Source organism: Taudactylus pleione, unplaced genomic scaffold (genome assembly GCF_031769625.1).
Source record: "Taudactylus pleione unplaced genomic scaffold, aTauple2 ptg000270l, whole genome shotgun sequence".
Taxonomy (NCBI): Eukaryota; Metazoa; Chordata; class Amphibia; order Anura; family Myobatrachidae; genus Taudactylus; species Taudactylus pleione.
In genome coordinates, this window is record NW_028284672.1 from 8,020,361 (window position 1) to 8,044,774 (window position 24,414).

The following is a 24,414-nucleotide window of genomic DNA, read 5'->3' on the forward strand; positions in this document are numbered from 1 at the left end:
ATGTTGTCACTAGAGATGTGCGGTTCCGTTTTCCTAAAAAAAATGAGCACATACCAACTTTGGGGTTCCGAGTCAAATATAGTACTGGCACAGATCACTTTTGGGGTTCTGAGTAGAACAGAGGGGATATAGTCGGCATCCTGGCGGTTGGGATGCCAGAATCCTAACAGCAGTCGGAGTCCTGGCTCCAGAATACTGACCTCTAACATTCGGACGGTAAGTTTTAGGGTTAGGCTGTGGGGGGGAGGGGGCGAGAGTTAGAATTAGGGGGGAGGGTTACAGTTAGGCTGTGGGAGGGGAGGGTTAGGGTTATGCTCATGGAAAGGTGGGTTATAGTTAGGGGAGGGTTAGGGTTAGGATACTTACCTAATTCTCTCAGGATTCTGACTGTTGGGATGCCACTGTCGATATTCTGACCACCGGCATCCCGACCGCCGGGATCCCATACTCAACCCGAACAGAGTTATGGCTTGGATTTGCTGTAAGTTCGGAACTTGAATTTAAAAAACGAAACCCGGGTTTTGGATTGCATGTAAACAGGCCCATATTACATGAGTTTAGCTGTTCTTATTCATTTTAAAGAAATCCAAAACCGAATCCTAACCAAAACACTTGAGGGTGATTTTGCCAAAACCATAACATTTGAGGCTGGTTTTGCAAAAACCAAAACATGAGGGTCCACACATATCTCTAGTTGTGACACTTATACCATGTATATACAGCCATAACCTCTTTTCTCTCTATAGGGTCTATTAACTAAGCAGTGTTAGGAGACAGAATGAAAAGTGATAAGGTGCCAGCCAATCCGCTCCTAACTGCCATCTCACAGGCTGTGTTTGAAAAATGACAGTTGGGAGCTGATTGGCTGGCACCTTATCACTTTTCACTCTGTCTCCTAACACTGCTTAGTAAATATACCCCTAAGGATTATACATCAACCACTGCATTATCTCTGACAACCGCCTCTGTCTTGCCTTCTCAGGTTGGGCTCTGTTACAAAGTACAGTATGGGTAAAATAAAGTGCAAAGGGAAGTGTAAGAATTTTATTTTAGAAAATGGTTCAGTTGTGTTTTATTACAAGATGACTATAGATTAGTTATACAGTGTGCAATCTGTAACCAGCAGTGTACATGTTTAATCAGTATGCTATACTGCTTTCACCCCAGTTAATTATTTTAATTTGCATATAATTATTATGGTGCTTGTTTGGTGTAGGCATCATTCTTTCCTTTCAGGTCACTTATCTGCGAGAGACGGCTGTAATACATTTTATACAGCATGAAACTTAAAAAGAGAAGACCAAATGCTAAAATGACAGCAATGATGACACCGACAATGACTCCTGTCTGGGTTTCTGCCAGCTGGCTTGTGCCTGTATTTAATGGGAAACAATGTGAAAATCATTAATCAGGTTTGGGTGGTATGAGATGGACTGATGGCAATGAAACTAAAGAAAGAAATAAAAGTCTTCCTGAAGAAATATTATGTTTTATTAAAGAAAATTGCTCATAGACTGGAGTAAGCTTTGTAAGAATGGTATACTGCCATGTTAAAATGATGAATGGGTGGGATAATGCACCCATAAGTTATTTGTTATAGTTTGCCGATGATCCACCATCTGTAGATGGTGGATAGGAAGCTAACAGGAGCACCAAGAGTGTGCAGCGGGTACTGATTACCAAGGCCCGGGCCTTTTGGAGGGGACCTATGTCACCATGCATAGTAATAATATTTTGTAGGGAGCATGGCCACACCTCCCAGATTTGTCCACACCCAACACTACCTGAGCCTTGTTCAGCTGTTGGTGACCCTGGTGGTTAATACATAGCAGACTTCCATGCCCCCTGTACCCTTCCCCCCCATTATCCACTGGACCATCCCCTCCAAGATCTCCAATATGGCTTATGTTAACTTTGTTTAAATAGAAAGGTAGGAGCTTACATAACAATTCAGAGCCAAAGGTGATAACAGATAATAACAATTCACTTACGTGTAAACATTGATACAACCCTAATGTTTTTTTAATCTCCAAAAGAGATTATAATGTAACTTTTTTTAGTGCACTGTAGGTTTGTTTTAAAACCACCTACAGATGTGTCCTCTTCACCTAGAATTTTTGCACCATATGGCCTGAGACATTTGGGGTGACTTAGAAGCAGCAACATGGGCAATTTTCAAATTTTTATGTATTCTTCATATCACATAGCGTCATATGGTGGATACCAACTGACATCAGGAGACACCATCCTAGGGTGTGACAGCAAAATAGCAGACCAGCTCTGCTATTTTGGTGTAACCCACTTGGATTTTGTCAGCGAGTAGTGGTGATGGATAACGTGGGTATTCGCGAGTCATCCACTGTGCTGGGAGAGGCTGGGGACTGCCCAGCAGCTCCTGGAGTGCTGAGCAAGCCCCCAGCATGACGAGAACAGGGGAGGTGACACACGGTCATGCCCAGAAATTAGACAGATCAGGCTATGGCCTCTTGGACCAAGAAGTCATGGCTTCAGGGCACACGAAGACTCCCTAGATACTGCAATGGGTGTCACCACCCATAGTGACGCCACTGTGTGGATACATCTGTATTCACTTCATCTCCCCCTTCCAAAGTTTCTAAACCTTAGTCCTCTACTCCATCTACATACTGTATCTTCCATCTCTGAGCTTCACAGCTCCTTTGGGTTTCTTAACCACCTCTATACTGATGACACCCACTCTCTTACCCTGACCTCTTCCTCTGTCCCATGACTATTTATTTTTCATCCGGCCATGTCACCAACCCAGCACTTCATTAAACGTAATATCTCTAAAATGTATGTCATTGTTGTTACACCTGCCCAAGTTCTCTCACCCCGACCCACCTCCAACCTCTCTCTCTCTATTGACAATACCCCCACCCCTCACACACACACTCTGTCCCACAATTATTATGCCATAGTGCCCTATCATTCATGCAACATCTTCCCCCCCTCCACCACCACATTACATTCCTTTCCCAATCTTGCTTCTTCCATCTCAGTAACATTTCCAGGATCAGGCCCTTTCTCAGCCTGGAAGTCCCGAAAACTCTCATTCAGCCAATCTAATCGCTTGCCTTGTTTGCTGCAACCTTATTCTCATCGACCTTCCAATCTGCCTTCTCCATCTTCAAAACCTCCGCCCACCTAATTTTCCTCTCCCTACATTCCACCTCTTCTGCCCCACTTAACTATCCCCCCTTCTAGAATCAAGTTTAAACTAATCTCACTCATCTCAGAACTCTCAATCACTCTTCTCTCCCTACATCTCCAGCCTCAATTCCATACACACTCACTGCTTACCCGCTATGCTCTGCCAATGATTGCCTCCTCACCTCCTGCCTGATCGTTTTTATACACTGTCGCATTTAGGATTTCTCCCATGCTGCTCTCAACATTTGGAATGTCCTTTCTTGTCCAATTAGACATTCACCCAGACTTTAAACATTTCCTTAAGACTCATCCTTTCATTCAAACCTACCACCCCTCCCACATTCCCTAGATTGTAAGCTTTTACAAACAACCCCCCCTCATCTATTGTGTCCTCTACAAAATAATATAACATTGTGGTTGCATTTATGTAATCCTGTCATGGCACATAATCATATCATGGTACCTTGATTCAGGTGAGTACAATGCTACTAAGTCTGTACCTCTATGTGGCAATAGACATTTTAATCTTCTTGTTGCATATATCGTTGGTGCGCTGGCTTGCCAGATTTCTTTTTAACTGGCTCTATATATTGAAAGAATTTGGGCATGCACCCAGCTATTTATTGATGTATGTGAGTCTCAGTCGCAACTTGGTTGTAACTGTCTAAAGTACTTTTGTAAGTTTGTTGTATGCTTTATCCCCTTTGTATGGTAACCCTTGTGGCACAATATAAATAAAAAATAAATAATGATATTTAAAAACACTTACCATCACCAGTTGATAGACTAGACACTTCAGAAACCTGACTTGTCTTATCTGCAAAACAGTAAATAAGCATTGGTATGTACACACACTGCACATGGGACTTGGATGTAGCTTGGAGATCATCGCTTTTACCAATATCTCATTCTTCTCATACAGCCAAAACAACAGATTGCAAAGGTTGAACATATTAATGAAGACACACCCGAAAACACCCCATACTCCTATTTGGAAAGATGCTTTCACCTAAAGACCTATGTCTAGGGGGTAAATTTACTAAGAAATGAGTTTGGTCAAATATTGTTTTTATTTTAATCTTGATTTGGATCGCTGAATCTCGGGTGATTTTCCCATTTTTCATCTCTCAAATTTACTAATAAGTGAGTTTAGGTGAAGTGAGTTTTCCGATGGTGAAGCAGATTGAGATATTTCCCCCGAGTAAGAAGTTTAGATGAGATTGCTCACCCGAGATTACAGTGTTTTCTCACTGCAAATCTCTCCCGAGCAAGCAACATGCACATATCAGTGAGATAAGTGAAGGCTGCTTGTGTGTTGTTCCTGTAAAAAACAGGTTAAATGTTTTAAAAAAAATGACGTAGGGTCCCCCCCAAAGCATAACCAGCCCCAAACTTGTCAGCCAGTCTTGGTTCCTAAAATTATGGGGAACATAACGAGTAGAATTCCACTATAATTTAGCAACCAGCACCTGCCTGCTGGGCAAGTCCTGGTTTTAAATATAGGGGGGAAATTTGCATAGGGGTCCTCCTATATTTAAAACCAGCACTGGACCCAAACCACCCGGGGTGTAATGTCACAGCCAGGAGACCCTATCACCGGGGCTCCATGACCAAAGAATTAACACACCAAGCCGAGGAGGTGGGGACCCCCCTAGAAGGGGTACCCCCTCTCACGAAACCCCAAGCTGAAGTCCGGGGCTCTTCCCCTCACCCCTGGACTGTGTGTACGGGGGTAATAAAGTGTTAAATAGTAGAAAACTATTGTATTTTACAGTGGAACTGCAGGTGCCAGCATGCCTGCCCTTTCGCACTTGTGGAACTACAAGTGCCAGCAGGTGGCTGGCACCCGTACCTCCACTGTAAAATAAATAGTTAAATAAAGACACAACACACACCGTATACAGTAAAATGTTATTACATAAACCTATCCCATTCACATATACTTACCTGCTGTCAGATGTTCACGTCCTTTTGTCCCATGTAAAAATCTGTTTGGATGTACCTGCAAAAGAGATCCTATACTCACCTCCATCCTCGTGCTGCTCTCCGTAGCATCCAGGGGGGTATTTGCAAAAACACAAAATTGGCACCTGATCCATATACTTACCATTAGCGATGTATGTGTGTGATCACATACACTGCAAACCAGCTCCTGACTGATCAGTGAGAACTGTTAGAAGCTGCGGATGCTGATTGGCTCCAGCTCCTGACAGTTCTCACATGAGCTGGTCAGTAAGTCAGGAGCCGGAGCCAATCATACATAGGTGTATGTAATAAAATTTTACTGTATACTGTGTGTGAGTTGTGTCTTTATTTAACTATTTATTTTACAGTGGAGGTACGGGTGCCGACCGCCTGCTGGCACTTGTAGTTCCACAAGTGCCAAAGGGCAGGCATGCTGGCACCTGTAGTTCCATTGTAAAATACAATAGTTTTCTTTAATTTTACACATTATTACCCCCATACCCACAGCCCAGGGGTGCGGGGAAGAGACCTGGGCTTCAGATCAAGCCTGGGGTTTTGCGAGAAGGAGGACCTCTTCTTGGGGGTCCCCACATCCCCTGAGTTCCTCTGCTTGGCCTGGCCAGCTTACGGTGTTAATACTTTGGCCATGGAGCCTCAGTGATAGGGTCTCCTTGCTGTGGCATTACATCCTGGTCGGTTTGGCTCCAGTGCTGGTTTTAAATATAGGGCGACACCTACGCAATTTTTCCCCCTTATATTTAAAACCAGCACTGGCCCTGCAGCCAGGTGCTGGTTCCTAAATTACAGTGGAACACTATTCGTTTTGTTCCACGGAATTTTAGGAACCAGGACTGGTTGCCAAGTCCGGGGCTGGTTATGCTTTTTTGGGGTAGGGGACCCTACGTATTTTTTTTTTTTTAAATGAACCCTATTTTTAATATTTACAGGCAGAAACATACACAAATCACACTGATCTGTGTATGTTTCTGGCAAACTCGCAGCTCTGGAGGTGAGTGTTTAAAACTTAAACTTGGGAGAGTTTGCTGTCATCTCACCTGAGATTGTCATCTCGATTCTTGGTAAATTTACGAGCTGTATATTTTAGGTGAAAAGTTCTTCCGAGTTTGCCCAATGGTGATAAGATTCGAGTTTGCGATCTCACCTGAGTTTTACAAGTGAGAAGAGAGAACTCTCTCCCAAACTCACCAGAGTTTGCCTTTAGTAAATTTGCAAGTTGAAAAACATGCCTAAACTCACCAGAGGTTGTCATCTCGACCAATCTTGAATCTTAGTAAATTTACCCCTTGGTGTATACAGTAGGTCAGTGATGTGAAGAGACATAGAAGCATGGGGACAGTGAGGTACATTCAGAAGATGTTATAATTGCACTGAGAAGTAGCATTACAACTGGCACACAACTTTGCCAACTTACAAGTTCAGCTTTTACTAGGTTCTACTTGTCTTTTAAGACATAGGTGCAAAGTAAAAACTAGGGGTGAATACAATTACAAATTCATTTTTACAAATATTTTCCAGACTTGTGTTCAGTTTTTTGTTTCAGTAATCCTAAAAACAAGAATAATTTATGTAAATACACTGTAATTGTCTTGCTGAGTCTTGAATATAACCCTTACCTGTTACATAGATTGGTCCTGATGAAACAAGCACTGGGTCTGCAACACTACCACCTCCATTAGCCTCCCTCTTTCTTCTTGAAGTTGGGCATTTCTTTAGAAAAAAAAAAAGACATCAAATATATTAAAAAGAAAAAAATGTAAATAGATTCATTTATTTAACACTGGTGATAACTTACAGGGCACTTATCAGGCTCACAAAGCTTCGTTATACAGTGCAGATATATTGATGATGTTTTTTGTAAACTGTGCTGCACAAAGCGGAAAGACATGAAGCTGAATCTGGCAGATTTGGCAACACCATTGGAAATAATTGTAGTCTTGTTTTGTATGCTGCACCTGAAGGAAAGAAGAGTGTACCATGATTATAACATGTCTGTGAACCACAATACAGCATACTGATTTAATAGTAAAGCATTTAATGTATTTTTTGAGAACCACACAATATTGAATGTTGATAACATGTATTATTCTCACTATTACACATTTTTTATTATACAATATATTAGAGCCTAAATAGTTATATTGCACGAGTATTATGAAAATGTAAGTTGTTGAAACATCTCTGATGACAGGCGAGAACAGCAAATAATATAGAAGAACTATGTATTACTACTGTAACTGTTTACAGCAACACTTTATGCATGCAAGTAAGATAAAGTGTCTTATTCAGAGTCTCACGCAGATGCATGTAACAGATATATTCAGACTGCACATGTACAGAACAATGTATATGCTAACAGACAGTGGCTACAAGAGCATCGGATTCGAGTTGTGCATAAACGAATCTCATCATTCATGAAATGGGCATTTGTGGGAGGCCAGTGGGTAGATACACTGATAAGACCTGTCTAGTGGGAGTGTCATGGGCGTGTAGCCAGTCTTCAGTGCTAGTTTGAGTCATGTGTATGGAGAAGAGACATCTGTTTGCCGGATCTTTTGCATCCAGCATGGGGTTAGTGTAAGTCAGTGATTCCCAACCTCGGTCCTCAAGGCACATCAACAGTCCTGGTTTTAGTGATATCCATGCTTGAATACAGGTGGTTAAATCAAAATAACTAAGGTACTAATTAAGTCACCTGTGCTCAAGTGTGGCTATCCTTAAAATGTGGACTGTTAGTGTGCCTTAAGGACTGTGGTTGGGAACCCCTGGTTTAAGTGCTGATATCGATGATGAAGGTTGCTGCCATGAGAAACAGTGGACAGTGTGACTGTACGCATGAAGACAGATGAATACTAGCATTTGCATAAGGGAGAAAATCTCACTACCATGGCTGTCAGCACTTGTGGCCACTTTGCGCCCAAATCAGAATCAGGCAGAATATATTTTAAAACCGCTTATAGTACTTATCTGTTTCATTCCTAACTCCCCATCTTAGTTACATTAGCCCAATGATTCCCCACCTCAGTCCTCAAGGCACACTGACATTCCAGGTTTTAAGGATATCCATGCTTGGGTACAGATGCTTAAATCAAAACAGCTAAGGTAATAATTAAGTCACCTGTGCTCAAGTCTGGCTAACCTTAAATCTGGATTGTTAGTGTGCCTTGAGGACCCAGGGTTGGGAAACACTGCCTTAGCCAGAGATTAATACAAACATATTGTAGGATAACTCCAGTAAATATAATCCACATCCTCTTGCAGCTATAGCCAATCCTCAGGTATACCTGTGATGTACAAGCACTCACAGAGAGCCACGCAGTGTAGTTCTGAGCTAAGCTGAATAAAATAATTTATTTTTGTAATTTAGAGGGGAACTCAATTAGCCGTGGTAAATTATTCTGGTGCCAGGATTCTGACTGCTGTCAGGATTGCGGCACGGGTATTCTGAGCGCCGGGATATCAACTACATCTCCCTGGAGATATTACAGAGGCAAAAACTCACAATTGGGAGAGGGACTGAATGTGGGGGGAGACAGATAGGGCAGAATCAAGAATGACATAAAGACAACAACCTTGGAGAACAAAGGAGAGAGAGCTATTGTCAATGGAGAGGGAAGGGAAGTGTGGGGGCACCAGTAATACCCTTATATGTAATAGTAGGGGTTACATTATCACATTTATTTAACCAATTTTAAGGTCTGAATTGCAGATATCATGTAAAATGGAAGATGCTGTAATATCAGTAACTTACATTACCACTACCTGTTTATTATATGCTAACAGAGATGGATCTTGGCAAATTACCCTGTAAAGAAGCTGTAACTGTCATTCGGCATAGTTGAAACAAAAGGGGATGGTGTAGCAAAGCACTGATCCAAATATACATTGTAGCTGCAGGGAAGAGAGCGAGACATTATAATATGACATTAATGGCAGAATGCAAATTGAGATGCAAGTAGATTATTGTTTCTCAAGCAGAGTTAACAGATTTAAATCTTTAGGAGTCTATGTACTAAGCAGTGTTAGGAGACAGAGTGAAAAGTGATAAGAAAGTGATAAGGTGCCAGCCAATCAGCTCCCAACTGTCATGTCACAGGCTGTTTGAAAAATGACAGTTGGGAGCTGATTGGCTGGCACCTTATAACTTTCTTATCACTTTTCACTCTGTCTCCTAACACTGCTTAGTAAATAGACCCCTTAATCTTTAGCAAGCACATCATACTTTTCAGAGCACCTTTTCACTGATAACTGGCAGATGACATTTACTACAATGAATGCCCATTTCTTAGCCTGACCCACTCCCTTTATGTCTGAGTGTAGCCGAGTAAACTATATAGTTACAAATACAATAGGTAAAGTGTGTGCTGCAGTGAGCAGCTGTACACACAAAAGCAGTGATAACCTTGTTATGCCAGTACAAGCTTTCAGCACCTTTTACCCAGCTATTCATTTGGTCCTATAGATGAGAAATAAACATTCTGTTGGAGATACCTTACATTATACAGAAGAGTTCTCATACACCCATACTTTTTGCGCCATATGGTGCGGGAGGCATGGTGAGACATATGGTGCATACACACGATCAGATTTTTCCTTCAGATATGAACGATAACGATTTAAAAATCGTTCAGTCGTTCATATCTGAAGGAAAATCGTTCATATCTGACATGCCTGAACGATGGACGATCAACGATGCGCGTTCCCGATGGTCAGATAACGATTTCTGATATCTGATGTGTTTGCAGTCAGACTTGGACGATTCCATTCATTTTAATGCAGTCAAAAATCGTTCAATCGTTCAAATCGTTCAAATCGTTTAATCGTTCAATCGTTCATCTGACAAATCTGACAAGTCTGACAAATCTGACCGTGTGTACGCTCCAATAGACGTCATCGGTAGCGATATATCCAGACTTTTATACTTATTTCTGAATTTAGCATCTTATTTGCATTGTAGCAACCAACCAAAGTCACTTAAGGTGGGTACACACTGCAAAGATAATCTGCAGATCAAGTGACTATGAACGACCATCATCTTCCAGGCAGCTGGCCGGGGACATGTCCCATCCCCCTTCCCGAGGCTGCCGTTGCATGTATATGGGCGATTGGGTGATCACCTGTACACATTTGCCGATAGACAGATATATCTGTCCATCGGCTGTGCAGCACACCTGACGGGATATGTCCTGAGAACAAAGTCCTTCACAGACATATCGCTGGTACACACTGGCCGACGGGCACCAGGTATATTGGCCGATCAATTGATCGGCCAATATATCAGTCAGTGTGTACCCAGCTTTATTGTATAATGCCTTAGGCACTTAGTATTAGTATTTTGTTTGAATATGTGTAAAGTTGCAGATTAAACACAACAATGCATGCTGTGGCTTACTTGTATCAATCAAGGGCGTATCTATAATGGGTGCAGGGTGTGCGGGGAACACATGCCCCTGGGTCCAGGGGGGCCCCGCACCGCACACCCTGCACCCATAATATTACTTACCTCTCTGAAGTCCCACGTCGGCTCGGGGGTCCGGCGCTGTAAAACAACTGGAAAATGGCCGCGGTGGACATTTTCCCATAGTTTGCGCATGCGCAGTTCAGGGAAAATGGCCGCTGCGGCCATTTTCCCGGTGACCTGTGCGTACACTATAGACTCTGGGCACACTCTAGTGCCCAGAGTCTATAACTGTGGCGCTGGCCATGCACAGCTCAGTGCCAGCCACCGGGCGGAGAGGAGGGGGCCCATGTTGGAGACTGCACACGGGCCCCCTTCTCTCTAGAAACACCCCTGGTATCAGTCCTCACTCTTTTGCCATTTTACAACTGAATTGCACACAGCAGCTGCATGCAATGCCAGCAACAGTGTTCAGGGTACTTGTGCATTGTGCTTTTGGCGCATTAGTGATGTGAATAAGACGCATATTCAGTAAAAAAGTGTGAGGAGGGAAGAATGGCGCAACTTCGTCTCAAAGTTTCTTGTCGCATTAAACGGGCTATGTGGAGTGATTTGAGAATAGCAGTATGTGGACACATCTGTAGTAAGTTCTTATTTCATACCAAGAACACTCTTTGGTTATAATAACACTTAAACATCGGCTTATATGGAGTGCAGTCAATTTGACATAATATTTGCTACCACATTCATTATTTCTTATGTCAAATACAGAACAGCTACTATACTAATGTGTACATACCATACTTCTATATCTGAATTCCCGGCATAATTAAAGGTATAGGTATTGTTAGTACTAAAAGAAAGTATTGTCCTGTAAAAGAATGATGCTGGATACACACTGGGCGATATATATTCGCTGTTCAATTGAATGGCAGATATCGTTTGTGCGTCAGACAGTGTGTCCAGATGATATGTCTGTGAATGACATAGTCCACAGACATATCACGTCAGCTGTGCACCACAGCTAATGCCCAATATATCTGCAGATATATAGATGCATCGTGCTGTGTGTATGGGCGGTTGGCCGACCACCTGTGCACTTCACGCAGAAGCCGCCGATGATTGACACCTCAACTGGGCGGGCACATGTAAATGCCCATCCAGTTGTGACATCAGTCAAGATACATCGGGCCAACGATTGGTGTGTATGCAATTATCAATCAAGATATAGGACGGTGGATCGGCCGGATGGCCGATACATCATTTTAGAGTGTACCCAGCTTTACCATATAGAAGCAAAATCCACAGGGCACTGTCATTAAACATTTGAATCAAAGAAGATTCTAAATCAAAAGGTATACGTGCATAGGCTATACAGATATGTTCTCATACACCTTTGCTCTAATTGCGCCAAATAGTCCCGCTTGGTACGCCAAAAAGTCTGCAATTCTTTTTTTTTTCCTTAAAATTTGTGTCTTTCACACCACTAAAGTGACAAAACTACACTGCAAGCATACACTGAACACTGGTGCTGGCAGTACTTGTACTTCTGGTGCGCTAAGCCGCAAATCGGTGTAAAAAGGTTCCAATACAAGCAGCCACAGCCATTCTTCCTGCCAAGTTTCATTATGCTTAATCTCCTTATAGACATTTCATACGAATTCCTTTTCCACAAAAGTAGCAACCTAAGGTTGTGAGCGGCTTTGTATGTGACTACCGTGCAACTAAGATGAAACATTTAGGAAAATGTTTGCATTGCTACCTGTGGTGGAGCCTCTAATTTGCCCCAAGCATCTTACACCATATGGTGAAAAGACATTAGGTGTATGAGGACACATCTGTATGAGACCCAAACCTCCTAATCAGGCTTGCAGTTCTTAAGCATTAAGTTGAGTTGCAGAAGTTCATAGTTTAGCAGTATAGTCTAAATTTCAATGAGTATATGACTTTCGTTGATCTGTAATACGTCACAGGTGAGTCACAGCCCTTCAAAATGTTAATGAAGATCTCAGTATTTTCTGGTTACACCCATGTAATCTGCCATTGGGTGACTATCTCACCTGTGAAAAAAAGATCATGTTAGTATAATATTTTAATTGATAATAAAGATTTTTATTTGTAAATCACATTTATCTGAATGAAGTGTACTCATACCTTGTTGCCGAGTTATTCATGTTGACTTGAACATATACTGTTTGCATCAAACCATAAATGGTTCCATTTGATGTGGTTTCAGTGGTGAAGTTTTCATCCTTTGGATAAAATAAGTGAATATTAGCAGTAGTTGTATTCTTAAAACACAAGTGATATCATTATATATATAAACTCCTGTATATAATATCTCTATACACAATGACTTCCGATGTCATGGCTTATAATTGGTGTATTCGGATGTCATTATTTCTTAGTTGGGAAAACCTTTGCAATATAAGTAAGAATGCACCTCTTTATATACTCACAATATTATAGCCTTGTGATCTTATATGGTCACATAATTGTAATATCATATAATTTACAGTACGGAGTACATTATTCCATATGGTATTAGTATCAAATCACAGCTATATGTTATTGGCATTAGATCTAATGTGAATTTTATGGTATTTTGTTTGGAGATCATACAGATCACTATTGTATGTACGGGATCATGTTGTACAGAAAACATGGGGTAGGAGCAATCAAATTACAAGGCCCATCAGTGGAACAGAACACGAAGTTGATCAAAGTTGAAATGTTTTTATGGATGTTATTGCAGTACATTTTTGTCATCCTCTCATTATACCATCACAACTGTATAGATTTTTTTTAATATACAGTAAAATGCCAAAAAGAAAAACACATATTAAGAAGTAAGGTTAAAAACAAATGTAAAAGTTATTATTGTTAACATTCTAATGACACTTTTAAAATTGAAGATTTGTACTCAAACGTACCATGAAAATCTGCATACGTAAAGTACTGATAAAACTACCATTGTTGCTGTTGACGGCTACTGCGCCAAATGACCTGCCGAGAAAGAGAAGAGAAACCAAACATACTGTGTGCAGAAAGTAATCTCTGAACATATTGTCATCAAAACAGTTTTTTTAGCGTAAAATAATTAGAAACTAATGCTAGAAAAAGCAGCCTCATTGGAAAAAAGGGCAACAATCATTAAACGTCGAGGCTAACTTATTGACAATGTTTAACCTGCTATACATGGTCACCCATGAATTTTTTAAACCTTAAGGGGCACATCCACGAGCAGACTGCGAAACGACTGCACGATTATGACATTGCAATCGTGCAGTCATTTCACAGTCTGTGCTGTGCCTACACTAAACAATCTTTCGTTCAGTGTAGGCACCCTCCCTCATCTCCGAATATGGCCAATCTGTCGTTATCAGCAGATGACTAGCATGTTCGGGCGATGATAGATGTAAAAAATGACCAGCGGGAGGGCACATCGCTGGTCGTTTTTGACATTAAGCTGCCCAGTTTGTACCTGATTAACAAGCGATTGAACGATAACGATATCATTATCGTTCAATTGCTCTGTTTAATCGGTTAGTGGATACCTGCCTTTATACCCACAACATTATTATAGAAAAACTAGTATTTTTAACCCGTCATTTGCCGGGCAACTGGCTATTGTGCACTAATTTCCTTCCATCTCCCTCTGTCCTTCCTCATTCCTTCCATCTCCCAGTCCTTCCCCCTGTTTTTCCCATCTGCAACTGTCCTTGCCCTTGCATCTCCCATCTCCCTATGTCCTTTCCTCTCTTTATCCTGTCTCGCTGTTTTTCTATTCATCCTCTCCTATTCTGTTTTTTCCATCTTCCCTGTTTTTCCCCTTTCCACCCATCTCCCTGTTCTTCCTTGTTTCTTCTGTTTCCTCGTTCTTTCCCGTGTTCCTCCCTCCTCCCCATCCTTCCCCCTGATCCTCCCGTCTCCCTGTTCCACCCCTGTTCCTCCCGCGTACACTTTTTTCCCTTGTTCCTCATGTCTCCCCATGCTTCCCCTTGTTCCTGCTGTCTCCCTGCGCTTTCTCCATGTTCCTTACATCTCCCCGTGATTCCCCTTGTTCCTCACATCTCCCTATACTTTCCATTGTTCCTCCCGTCTCCCCGTGCTTCCCCTTGATCCTCACATCCCCCTGTGCTTTCCATTGTTCCCCATACCTCCCTGTGCTTTCCATTGTTCTTCCTGTCTCCCCGTGCTTCCTCGTGTTCTTCACATCTCCCTGGGCTTTTCATTGTTCTTCATGTCTCTCAATGCTTCCCTTTGTTCCTCACATCTCCCCATGCTACCCCTTGTTCCTACCGTCTCCCCGCACTTCCCCTGTTCTCCACATCTCCCTGTGCTTCCCCTTGTTTCTCACATCTCCCCATGCTTCCCCTTGTTCCTCACATCTCCCCATGCTTCCCCCTGTTCCTCATGTCTCCCCATACTTTCCCTTGTTCCTCACGTCTCCACGTCTCCTACCGTCTCCCTGCGCTTCCCCCTGTTCCTCACATCTCCCTGTGCTTCCCCTTGTTTCTCACATCTCCCCATGCTTCCCCTTGTTCCTCATGTCTCCCCATGCTTCCCCTTGTCCCTCATGTCTCCACGTGCTTCCCCTTGTTCCTCACGTCTCCCATGCTTCCCCTTATTCCTCAAGTCTCCCGTGCTTCCCCTTGTTCCTCACATCTCCCCATGCTTCCCCTTGTTCCTACCATCTCCCCGCACTTCCCCTGTTCTCCACATCTCCCTGTGCTTCCCCTTGTTTCTCACATCTCCCCATGCTTCCCCTTGTTTCTCATGTCTCCCCATGCTTCCCCTTGTCCCTCACGTCTCCGCGTGCTTCCCCTTTTTCCTCACATCTCCCCATGCTTTCCCTTGTTTTTCACGTCTCCCCCTGCTTCCCCTTGTTCCACACATCTCCCCATGCTTCCCCTTGTTTCTCACATCTCCCCATGCTTCCCCTTGTTCCTCACATCTCCCCATGCTTCCCCTTGTTTCTCACATCTCCCCATGCTTCCCCTTGTTCCTTACATCTCCCTATGCTTCCCCTTGTTCCTTACATCTCCCCATGCTTCCCCCTGTTCCTCATGTCTCCCCATACTTTCCCTTGTTCCTCACGTCTCCACGTCTCCTACCGTCTCCCTGCGCTTCCCCCTGTTCCTCACATCTCCCTGTGCTTCCCCTTGTTTCTCACATCTCCCCATGCTTCCCCTTGTTCCTCGTGTCTCCCCATGCTTCCCCTTGTCCCTCATGTCTCCACGTACTTCCCCTTGTTCCTCACGTCTCCCATGCTTCCCCTTATTCCTCATGTCTTCCCGTGCTTCCCCTTGTTCTTCACGTCTCCCATGCTTCCCCTTGTTCCTCATGTCTCCCCGTGCTTCCCCTTGTTTCTCACATCTCCCCAGGCTTCCCCTTGTTCCTCATGTCTCCCCATACTTTCCCTTGTTCCTCACGTCTCCACGTCTCCTACCGTCTCCCTGCGCTTCCCCCTGTTCCTCACATCTCCCTGTGCTTCCCCTTGTTTCTCACATCTCCCCATGCTTCCCCTTGTTCCTCATGTCTCCCCATGCTTCCCCTTGTCCCTCATGTCTCCACGTACTTCCCCTTGTTCCTCACATCTCCCCGTGCTTCCCCTTGTTCCTCATGTCTTCCCGTGCTTCCCCTTGTTCTTCACGTCTCCCATGCTTCCCCTTGTTCCTCATGTCTCCCCGTGCTTCCCCTTGTTTCTCACATCTCCCCAGGCTTCCCCTTGTTCCTCATGTCTCCCCATGCTTCCCCTTGTCCCTCATGTCTCCACGTGCTTCCCCTTGTTCCTCACGTCTCCCATTCTTCCCCTTCTTCCTCATGTCTCCCATGCTTCCCCTTGTTCCTCACATCTCCCCATGCTTCCCCTTGTTCCTCATGTCTCCCCGTGCTTCCTCTTGTTCCTCATGTCTCCCATGCTTCCCCTTGTTCCTCATGTCTCCCCATGCTTTCCCTTGTTCCTCACATCTCCCCGTGCTTCCCCTTGTTCCTCATGTCTCCCCGTGCTTCCCTTGTTCCTCACATCTTCAATGCTTCCCCCTGTTCCTCACATCTCCCTGTGCTTCCCCTTGTTTCTCACATCTCCCCATGCTTCACCTTGTTCCTCATGTCTCCCCGTGCTTCCCCTTGTTCCTACCGTCTCCCTGCGCTTCCCCTTGTTTCTTACATCTCCCCGTGCTTCCCCTTGTTCCTCACGTCTCCAGTGCTTCCCCTTGTTCCTCACATCTCCCCGTGCTTCCCCTTGTTCCTCACATCTGTCAGTTCTATCCCCTGTTCCTTGATCTGATTGACTACCTCTCAGGGGGAATTGCGAATAGAAGCCCATGGGCTAAAGATGGCATTGCCAGCCGCATCCAAGCCCCAAAAAGTATTGAATTCTGTCGCTTGGTGCATATGCAGTAAGCGGTCAAAGCTCTGAAAATGACATTTTGACCGCAAAAACTGCATTGATGCGTCCAACCCCTGGTGTCTAGTTTTTTGGCCTCTGAGATTGGGACCTTAATTGTAGAGACCTCCTTATATGAAATGATATGGAATCTAATGCAGATATGAATAGATTATGAGGCCACTGACAATCTCACCGTACATCTTCTCAATTGCCCATACTGTAGTCGGAGTTAACCTGCAAGACTGCTACTTTGTACAATTCAAATACAGGCATTGGAAAAAAAAATGGACTGTACATAAACTGAATCACTGACCAAACCAAATAATGATATACTTACGTTAACAATTCAGTATTGTTCATTAGGTACTGTAGAGGGTAGTGACACGAAAAATTATAGTACAGGTTTGTGCTGTAGGAGACAACTCCCATTTCAGCCAAGGGTAGAGAATCCACAAACCCGTAGATGGCAACTGTTTGGACTGTTGAGTAATCGTTGAATGCACCACTGCCCGCTTCATTCAAAATCTGTGAAAGTGAAAACATTTAGGGGTAGATGTACTAAACCTTGGAGAGAGATAAAGTGAAGAGAGATAAAGTACCAACCAATCAGCTCTTAAATGTCATTTTTCAAACACAGTCTATAATGTGACAGTTAGGAGCTGATTGGTTGGTACTTTATCTCCATCCACTTCATCTCTCTCCAAGGCTTACTACTTAGACCCCCATATTTGGTTGTATTACACATGAGTCACAGTCCCAAGTTCTAAAACCTTTATAAAACCTTAAACTCTGGTTCAATTCTGTGAAATTAGATGATGAGATGAAAAGCACCTGTCACACTGCAGGCAGAGAATTTTTTAACTGAACCAATTATCCTGAGACTATTTCCATACTTCGTCACAATAGTTTCATCCTGCTGCAATTTACTTTGTACCATGCAGGACTGTTACCTTCTCTGGCAGGCAAAACAAAATACAGTACAGGCCCTTTGGTGTTCCTCCCCTATTGATAGCATTGATACTGAGGACCTCATTCAGAGTCGGTCGAAGCGGCCGCACGGTCGTACGCCACCGATGTTCGCTATACTGTGCATGCGTAAGGTTCGCAATGCGCGTGCGCAAACTAGCCGCTACAATCAGAAATTTCTCTCTCCTTGAGCACAGCCAGGTCGGTAGTTTCAGGGCCGAAACTAGGATATTTGTCACCCGGTGCAAGGCAGCAATTTTGCGCCCCCTCCCTTCCCGTACCTGGATTTTGTCCTTGCTCCTCCGTAAGGCAGTGCACTAGTCAAACGTCCCTGGTATAGTGACTTACATTATTCCACACACACTAATGCCCATTACACATTATGCCACACACTGTAATGCCTATTACCAAAGTGCCACTTACATATTTGCCCGACACCATTTTATGCACCACAGTAAGGCTTCTAATTACTTTAAAATTACCTGCTTGTTGTCAGGGGTTTTATGGTCGCTGCCAGGGGGTTTCACGGGAGAAGATGCAGCGTTCAGCATCTTCTCCCAGCACTTGTGCTGGCCTAAGAGACACTAGAGGTCCAGTAAGGACCTCTAGCATCTATCTCCTCCTTGGCGGCGGCCATTTTTGGATGGCCGTTTTCTGACTCTCTAGCCCCCAAGCCACCGTGAGTCATACCTTTTTCACCCCCTGCATTCCGGCACCCGGTGCACGTGCACCTCTAGCCCCCCCCAGTTGCGGCCCTGGTAGTTTGAGTGACAGATTGAGGTGTTTCTGGGTGGTAACAGGGGAAGGTGCTTGAAAACGGGGGAGTGGAGATCCGGACGCAGGTGTGATACCCCCAAACCAGCAGTGTTTTCTCCAGCATGGAAGGGGTTAATGGCCAGGAGTTAGGACCCTGCTGATCCCCTGGAGATTGTTCTGCCAGCCTTAAGGAGGGAAACTAGAGAGAGGCTGTTGGGGGTGGAGCTAGAGAAGCCCAGTGAGTCCTGTACAAGACAGGGAGAGGAGCAGCATACTGTGGGCAGAGGCTGAGTTTCTGGGCACACGTGGTGCCTGAGGAGAGCTGCAGTAGTGATAGGAGCTGCACTGCCTGTGAGGATCCCCAGAGACAGACCGGCCCATGCTGAGAGCAGACAGAGGAAAGAGCCTCCTACAGAGTCTGACAATTGTAACTGTCAGCACCAGAGAGCCTGCTATTGCTGCAGAGGGACACAGTGAGTAACCAATGCAAGCACTGACACTGAGTGACCACATAGAGAAGAGAGCTTAAGAGCTGATTGCAACAAGGACAATCCCAGTGCACACAAGTGCAGGACAGAACTATTCCAGTGTGTCAGTGTACCTTCTGCATCAGTGACAGCTATCCAGGTACAGCAGCAAGCTATATTGTACCCATTGCAGTGAGGGACACCTAATCATACTGCTAACACCACTGTACCACAGTATTTATTCTAAATGACCACAGTTACAGGGACAGCACCCCTGCATCTCAGTATACAGCGATTACCTGCACCTCCTTTGTATTTATGTGCACCGACGAGAGCCTGTACAGGGAAGATTAAGTGACAATACCTCAAGGACACACAGAGAGGGACATTGTGCTCCTTATTGGCAATTTGCAGTAAGACCTTACACCAGAGCAGTTGGGTGTAATTATACTCAGAGACATTGTATTGTAATGCGCTTAGTGTTACTGATAAGTTAAATTACAATTATTCATTGCCAGTTAGTAATAGCAAAAGTGAAACAGGTATTATAAATGTCATTTTGAGCAAGTTATAGTGAGCTTTGGAAAGTGATCATAAGTTAATTCAAGTAACTATATATTTTTGGTATTGTCGTATCCTTGCATACTTTACCTTTACTCCGAACAGTGCAAGCGTGACTAAGTGTCTTAGCATAATAAAATTAATGTCACTTTCCCCAAAGTGTGTTTACTCTGCTGGATTCTTGGGGGTCTCCTGTCTCTCTGTTGTGATAGGAGGAACCTGAAAGAGGAACTGCACTGATCTACGCCCAAGCAGGTTCCAGAAGAAAAGCAGGTACGATCCACTCACTGACATCCCACCAAATTGGAGGTGTTACACAGGCGTGCCTAATTATGCGAACAGCGTTTTATGGGAGTGCATACGGTTTATGGGAGTGCATAATTAACAAAGTAGCGTCATGGCACATGTGACATGGGAGGTATTTAAACTGACATGATCGTAGAGCTTAAGAGAAGGTATGGTCAACCTTAAGCTCTACGACCAGTTCCGATGGTTCTCGATGGTCTCGATTAATCCTTATATGCCCGGAGATGATGTGTAATGCGTACGAGAAGGGGGCGTATTTTTTTGAATTACGGCTGCTTCCTCCACTTGGTCGGCTAGCAGCCGATCCGAACTTAGGGACGCAACTTGCGAGGGAATCATTTACATATCTGGCCCCTTTTCCCGTACGACCGTGCGGCTGCTTCGACCGACTCTGAATGAGGTCCTGAGTCCCATTGTTACCAATCATGTGACAGTCCTGGCAGCACATTCATCTTCAAAATGTCATTATGGTCTTTCCGTACTATCAATGTTCAGGTACTGTATGGCTGGGTAAAAAAAAAAATGATGAAGACTCTGCCTTCCCCAGTAGCCCTTCTCTATTACCACACGCCAATCCATACTTCCCTGTGCTCCCCTTTGTTCTCTTCCCAGCTTTGTTACTGTTGTTTTTGATGTCCATGTTTTTCAATTACATCTGACAATTGCTCACAGCACCTAATTTTGTAATTATTTTTGTTTTGTCTTTTCTATGTTATTTTATTTTGGAGATTGTCAATGATCTCTGTATTAGTCCTCCTTGGGGAGGGGGGGGAGAGAGAGAGAGAAAAAAAAAACATGAATCCGGCACTCTAGAGGCAGCTGGAGCCTAGGTGTACCTTGCCTGGGTGCATTCCCGGGGATAGCACCCATATGCAGAAAACAGAAAGAGGGTGGCACTCCAGGACATTTCGGGGTCCAGCACCCCTGCATCAGGACACAACACAGTGTGTCATGGTGAAGGGGTGCCGGACCCCGAAACATTGATTAAAGCACCAGTTGTTTTACCACTGTAACCAGCCCTGGAGTTCCACCTTCTTTCTGTTTAATATATATATATATATATATATATATATATATATATAATATATTTTTTTATTTATTTTTTTATTTTATTTTATTTATTTATTTTTTTTATTTAATTTTATTTTTTTCTTAGAGATTGGCATGTTTAATTTTGGTTTAGGCAAAACCACCGTCAAATGTTATAGTTTCGGCGATCCAAGTTTCGAGCTTAAGGCAGACCCATGCCAGGTCGTCATGGTTCAATACGGTAACCCAAAAGTGATCCAAGCCTATTTTTCAGGCTACTTGAGAAAGTAGTTTGACATGCTATGGTACGATAAGATTTAGAAAGCCTTTAGGATCTATTTGTAATATGTTATACAAAGGTCGTGGCTCAGCCTTGTTATGTACCATCTACAGTGAAAACTTGTCTAATGGATACGTGTCGATTGGAATACATCTTCATACCCCATGTACTCACTTCAATGAAATTACCGCACACATTGCTGCTGGAGTCATCAAGACGCAAAGTAAATTTCAGGACGGGGAGCGCAGTGGAGTTGTCCATTACACCAAAGCATGCTGTCTGGTTGTGTTTCCCATTCAGAGCAAGCTCAGTTGGACTAAAATTGGCAAAATAAACCGGGCAAACGTTTATGGACAGCTGGATATCATGTGGCCCACAAGTAACAGCAATATCACTGTTATCTAGAAAAAAAAGCATACAAACAGTGGTAAAATGACAACGATCTCAGGACACAATAGGGCTCATGTAGAGCAGGATGCATTTTGCACCCAAGACACAGGTGTAAATTGTGCACAAAAAAATGCCTAGTGTACAGCTAGATGAATCTCAGGGGCTGACTCCCAGCTCTACAATTGTATCATACCGTAGGTGCCAGTTTCATGTCAGGGCGTCAGTGGTGTATGCAGCTTATTTTGCCAATGTTAGCAGCAAATGCTACAGTAGTTACAGTACCCAATTTCTAAACAACAATAGTCCTATATTGAAGTATCATATACATAAGATTGTCCATCTGTATGTAGACATCGTTATTAATAAATATAAATACTAGTCACACTTATCATGTAAAATACAAATATATGCAGATGCAAAAAAAAAAATAATAATATAAATGCACTAATTTATTTTCTTTCACTTTAAAAGCAAATGGGAACCTGCTGTTATGCGGCAGAACATTTGCAAATATCAAATAAATGATGGTGCACTCATAGCATCAGTGGGAGGGAAGCAGACACAATCAGACACATAGAAGCTGCTGCCGATCGTCTCAGTGGGTATATTGTATCAGGGTACATGAACTGCATGTTTCATACCACTTGGCAGGGCATGTGTCTTTGTTGTTGACTGCAAGGCTCTCATTGGCTTGAACCGACCTTTACTGTATTCAGCCAGCACTTGCACAAGGTATGGACTGCCGGCACTCGGGATCCCATCGGTCAGAATCCCGACTACGGTATCACGACAGGGTAAGAATACAGACAGTTGTCGGTCAGTTATCTAACCCTCCCCTCTCCACCCCGGTGCCTGAAGCTAAGCCCCCCCTAGTGCCTAAACCTAAGCACCCACCCTCCCCGCACCTTAAACCTAACCCTCCCCCCTTAGTGCCTAACCCTAACCCTCCACCTAGTGCCTAACCCTCCCCCTAACCGCTGTACTTACAGTCCGGATACCGGCTCCAGGATTCTGACAGGTGTCGGGATTCTGGGGACGGCATCTCGAGTCCCGACTGTCGGGATATTGACCGGATCCCCTTGCACGCCCCTGCCATTTCACGTTCCACCTCTCTAAGTATAAAGATTCGTAAATGCAAACTGCGAACAAATCTACAAATGGATGGAAATTTAGGAAATAACGTTTGCACATACAGTACAAAAAAAGTACAATATGCGCTAAACGTAGATACTTATGTCCAACTCTACATCAGCCCCAATGGCTCCAGATACAATTGCTCCACCTCACCTGGCAGTCGATTAAATGCAGGTGAGCATACTTGTCCACTACAGGGCTGTGAAGATATAACTATCAGCAGTAGAAAGGCTAAATTCATTTTCAAGTTCTGAAATAAAAGTATAGAAATACCAACGGTATATAAACATTTAGAGATTAGAGTGTTATTCAGTTGAAACACTGTGCAGACAGAAAATGTGATTTTATTGCCTTTCTAATCTCCAAGGTGAAATGACCTATTTGTGTGTTGCAATATATGAGTTTTCCCAGGACCGCATTGGGGGATGAGACAGACAATGCAGGTGGTAGAGCCTGATTGAGAATTCTTGGAGCTCTGCTAGGTAAGATACTAGGTTCATCAATTGGCTATGATTATATATATATATACATATATATATATATATAAAATATATATATATGTTTATTTATTTAATTAAACACACAAAGATGTGTGTTTTAGACACACACATTGTAGTATATGAAGCCTGGTCTAGGACTAAGGGGTCTATGTACTAAGCCTTGGAGAGAAATAAAGATGATGGAGATAAAGTCAATTAAACTACTAAGGGACCTATGTACTAAGATTTGGAAAGCGTTAAAGTAGACGGAGATAACATACCCACCAATTAGCTCCTAACTGTCCCTTTACAGGCTGTGTTTGAAAAATGACAGTCAGGAGCTGATTGGTTGGTACTGTATCTCCGTCCACACTTTATCTCTCTACAATGCTTAGCACATAGATCGCTAAGACACTCACATAACCTTAGATAGTATTCATAATATCCCTTTTGTGAAGCAGTGAAATCTCAGATAATAAAATATTAGTGGCTGTTGAGGATATCACAGTTTATTCAATTGTGATGCACTATATTTTTAAAGATATTGTATACTGATATCTATTTTATACTGTTTGTGTACTTCAGTTACCAATTCCTCATTTAATTACAAATGTACAGTAGCAAACTTTAAATGACTTAACACATTCAATTCCTGTATATAAAATTGGGCTCAACCTAATAATACTTAAAATGTTTTTGTCGGGAAAAATAATTCATAAAAAATAATTATGTACATACCCAGAACGGTGACAGATGGTAGTCCTCAGTGTTGTTTTCTGTAAGAAGCTGTATGTAAGGTCCTCAAAACATTTATAATGGGTGTTGGGAGGAAGTTAATTTCAGAACACAAAACTAATATCTAACTAGCGGGCAAGATTTGTTTTTCAGCATCAACTGAAATTTCATATCTTATTTTCAGGACAAAAAGATGATCGCTGAGAAGGATCATATTTCTAGAAAAAACGAGTTTGTTTCACAGGTGTGAGACATAATTAAAAAATATATGTTACTCTAGTTCTCATAATTGCGATGCTTATTATAATCTCTTTCTTTTGTAACATAAAAATATCTTACATTAATTGTCAGATAATCACCTGTAG

The 24,414-nt window shown here is 43.1% G+C and overlaps 1 protein-coding gene across 2 annotated transcripts; it reads right to left on the minus strand.

The window, feature by feature from the left end:
- Positions 1–1,030: 1,030 nt before the first annotated feature.
- Positions 1,031–24,084, minus strand: LOC148513767 (zona pellucida-like domain-containing protein 1). 2 transcript variants are annotated; one of them, XM_088481417.1, is made up of 11 exons: positions 24,053–24,084; positions 22,989–23,085; positions 21,486–21,712; positions 17,284–17,471; positions 13,486–13,558; positions 12,707–12,804; positions 8,959–9,045; positions 6,950–7,109; positions 6,771–6,864; positions 3,941–3,988; positions 1,031–1,373 (listed from the first exon to the last, which is right to left on the minus strand). In XM_088481417.1, exons 2-11 carry the CDS (start codon positions 23,074–23,076, stop codon positions 1,195–1,197), a joined length of 1,242 nt encoding a protein of 413 aa, XP_088337543.1. In that variant the 5' UTR covers positions 23,077–23,085; positions 24,053–24,084; the 3' UTR covers positions 1,031–1,194. The 2 variants fall into 2 exon arrangements, with proteins under 2 accessions (XP_088337543.1, XP_088337544.1); XM_088481418.1 differs by lacking the exon at positions 24,053–24,084 and having other exon boundaries at positions 21,486–21,627; positions 22,989–23,027.
- Between the last annotated feature and the right edge of the window lie 330 nt (positions 24,085–24,414).

Coding starts and splice junctions, on each gene's coding strand:
- LOC148513767 (XM_088481417.1), bottom strand. CDS start 23,076: ATGAATTTAGCCTTTCTACTGCTGATAGTTATATCTTCACAGCCCTGT. Junction 7,110..8,958: donor AGTTACAGCTTCTTTACAGG/GTAATTTGCCAA, acceptor TCTTTCCTTCAG/GTGCAGCATACAAAACAAGA. Junction 3,989..6,770: donor AGGACCAATCTATGTAACAG/GTAAGGGTTATA, acceptor ACTGTTTTGCAG/ATAAGACAAGTCAGGTTTCT.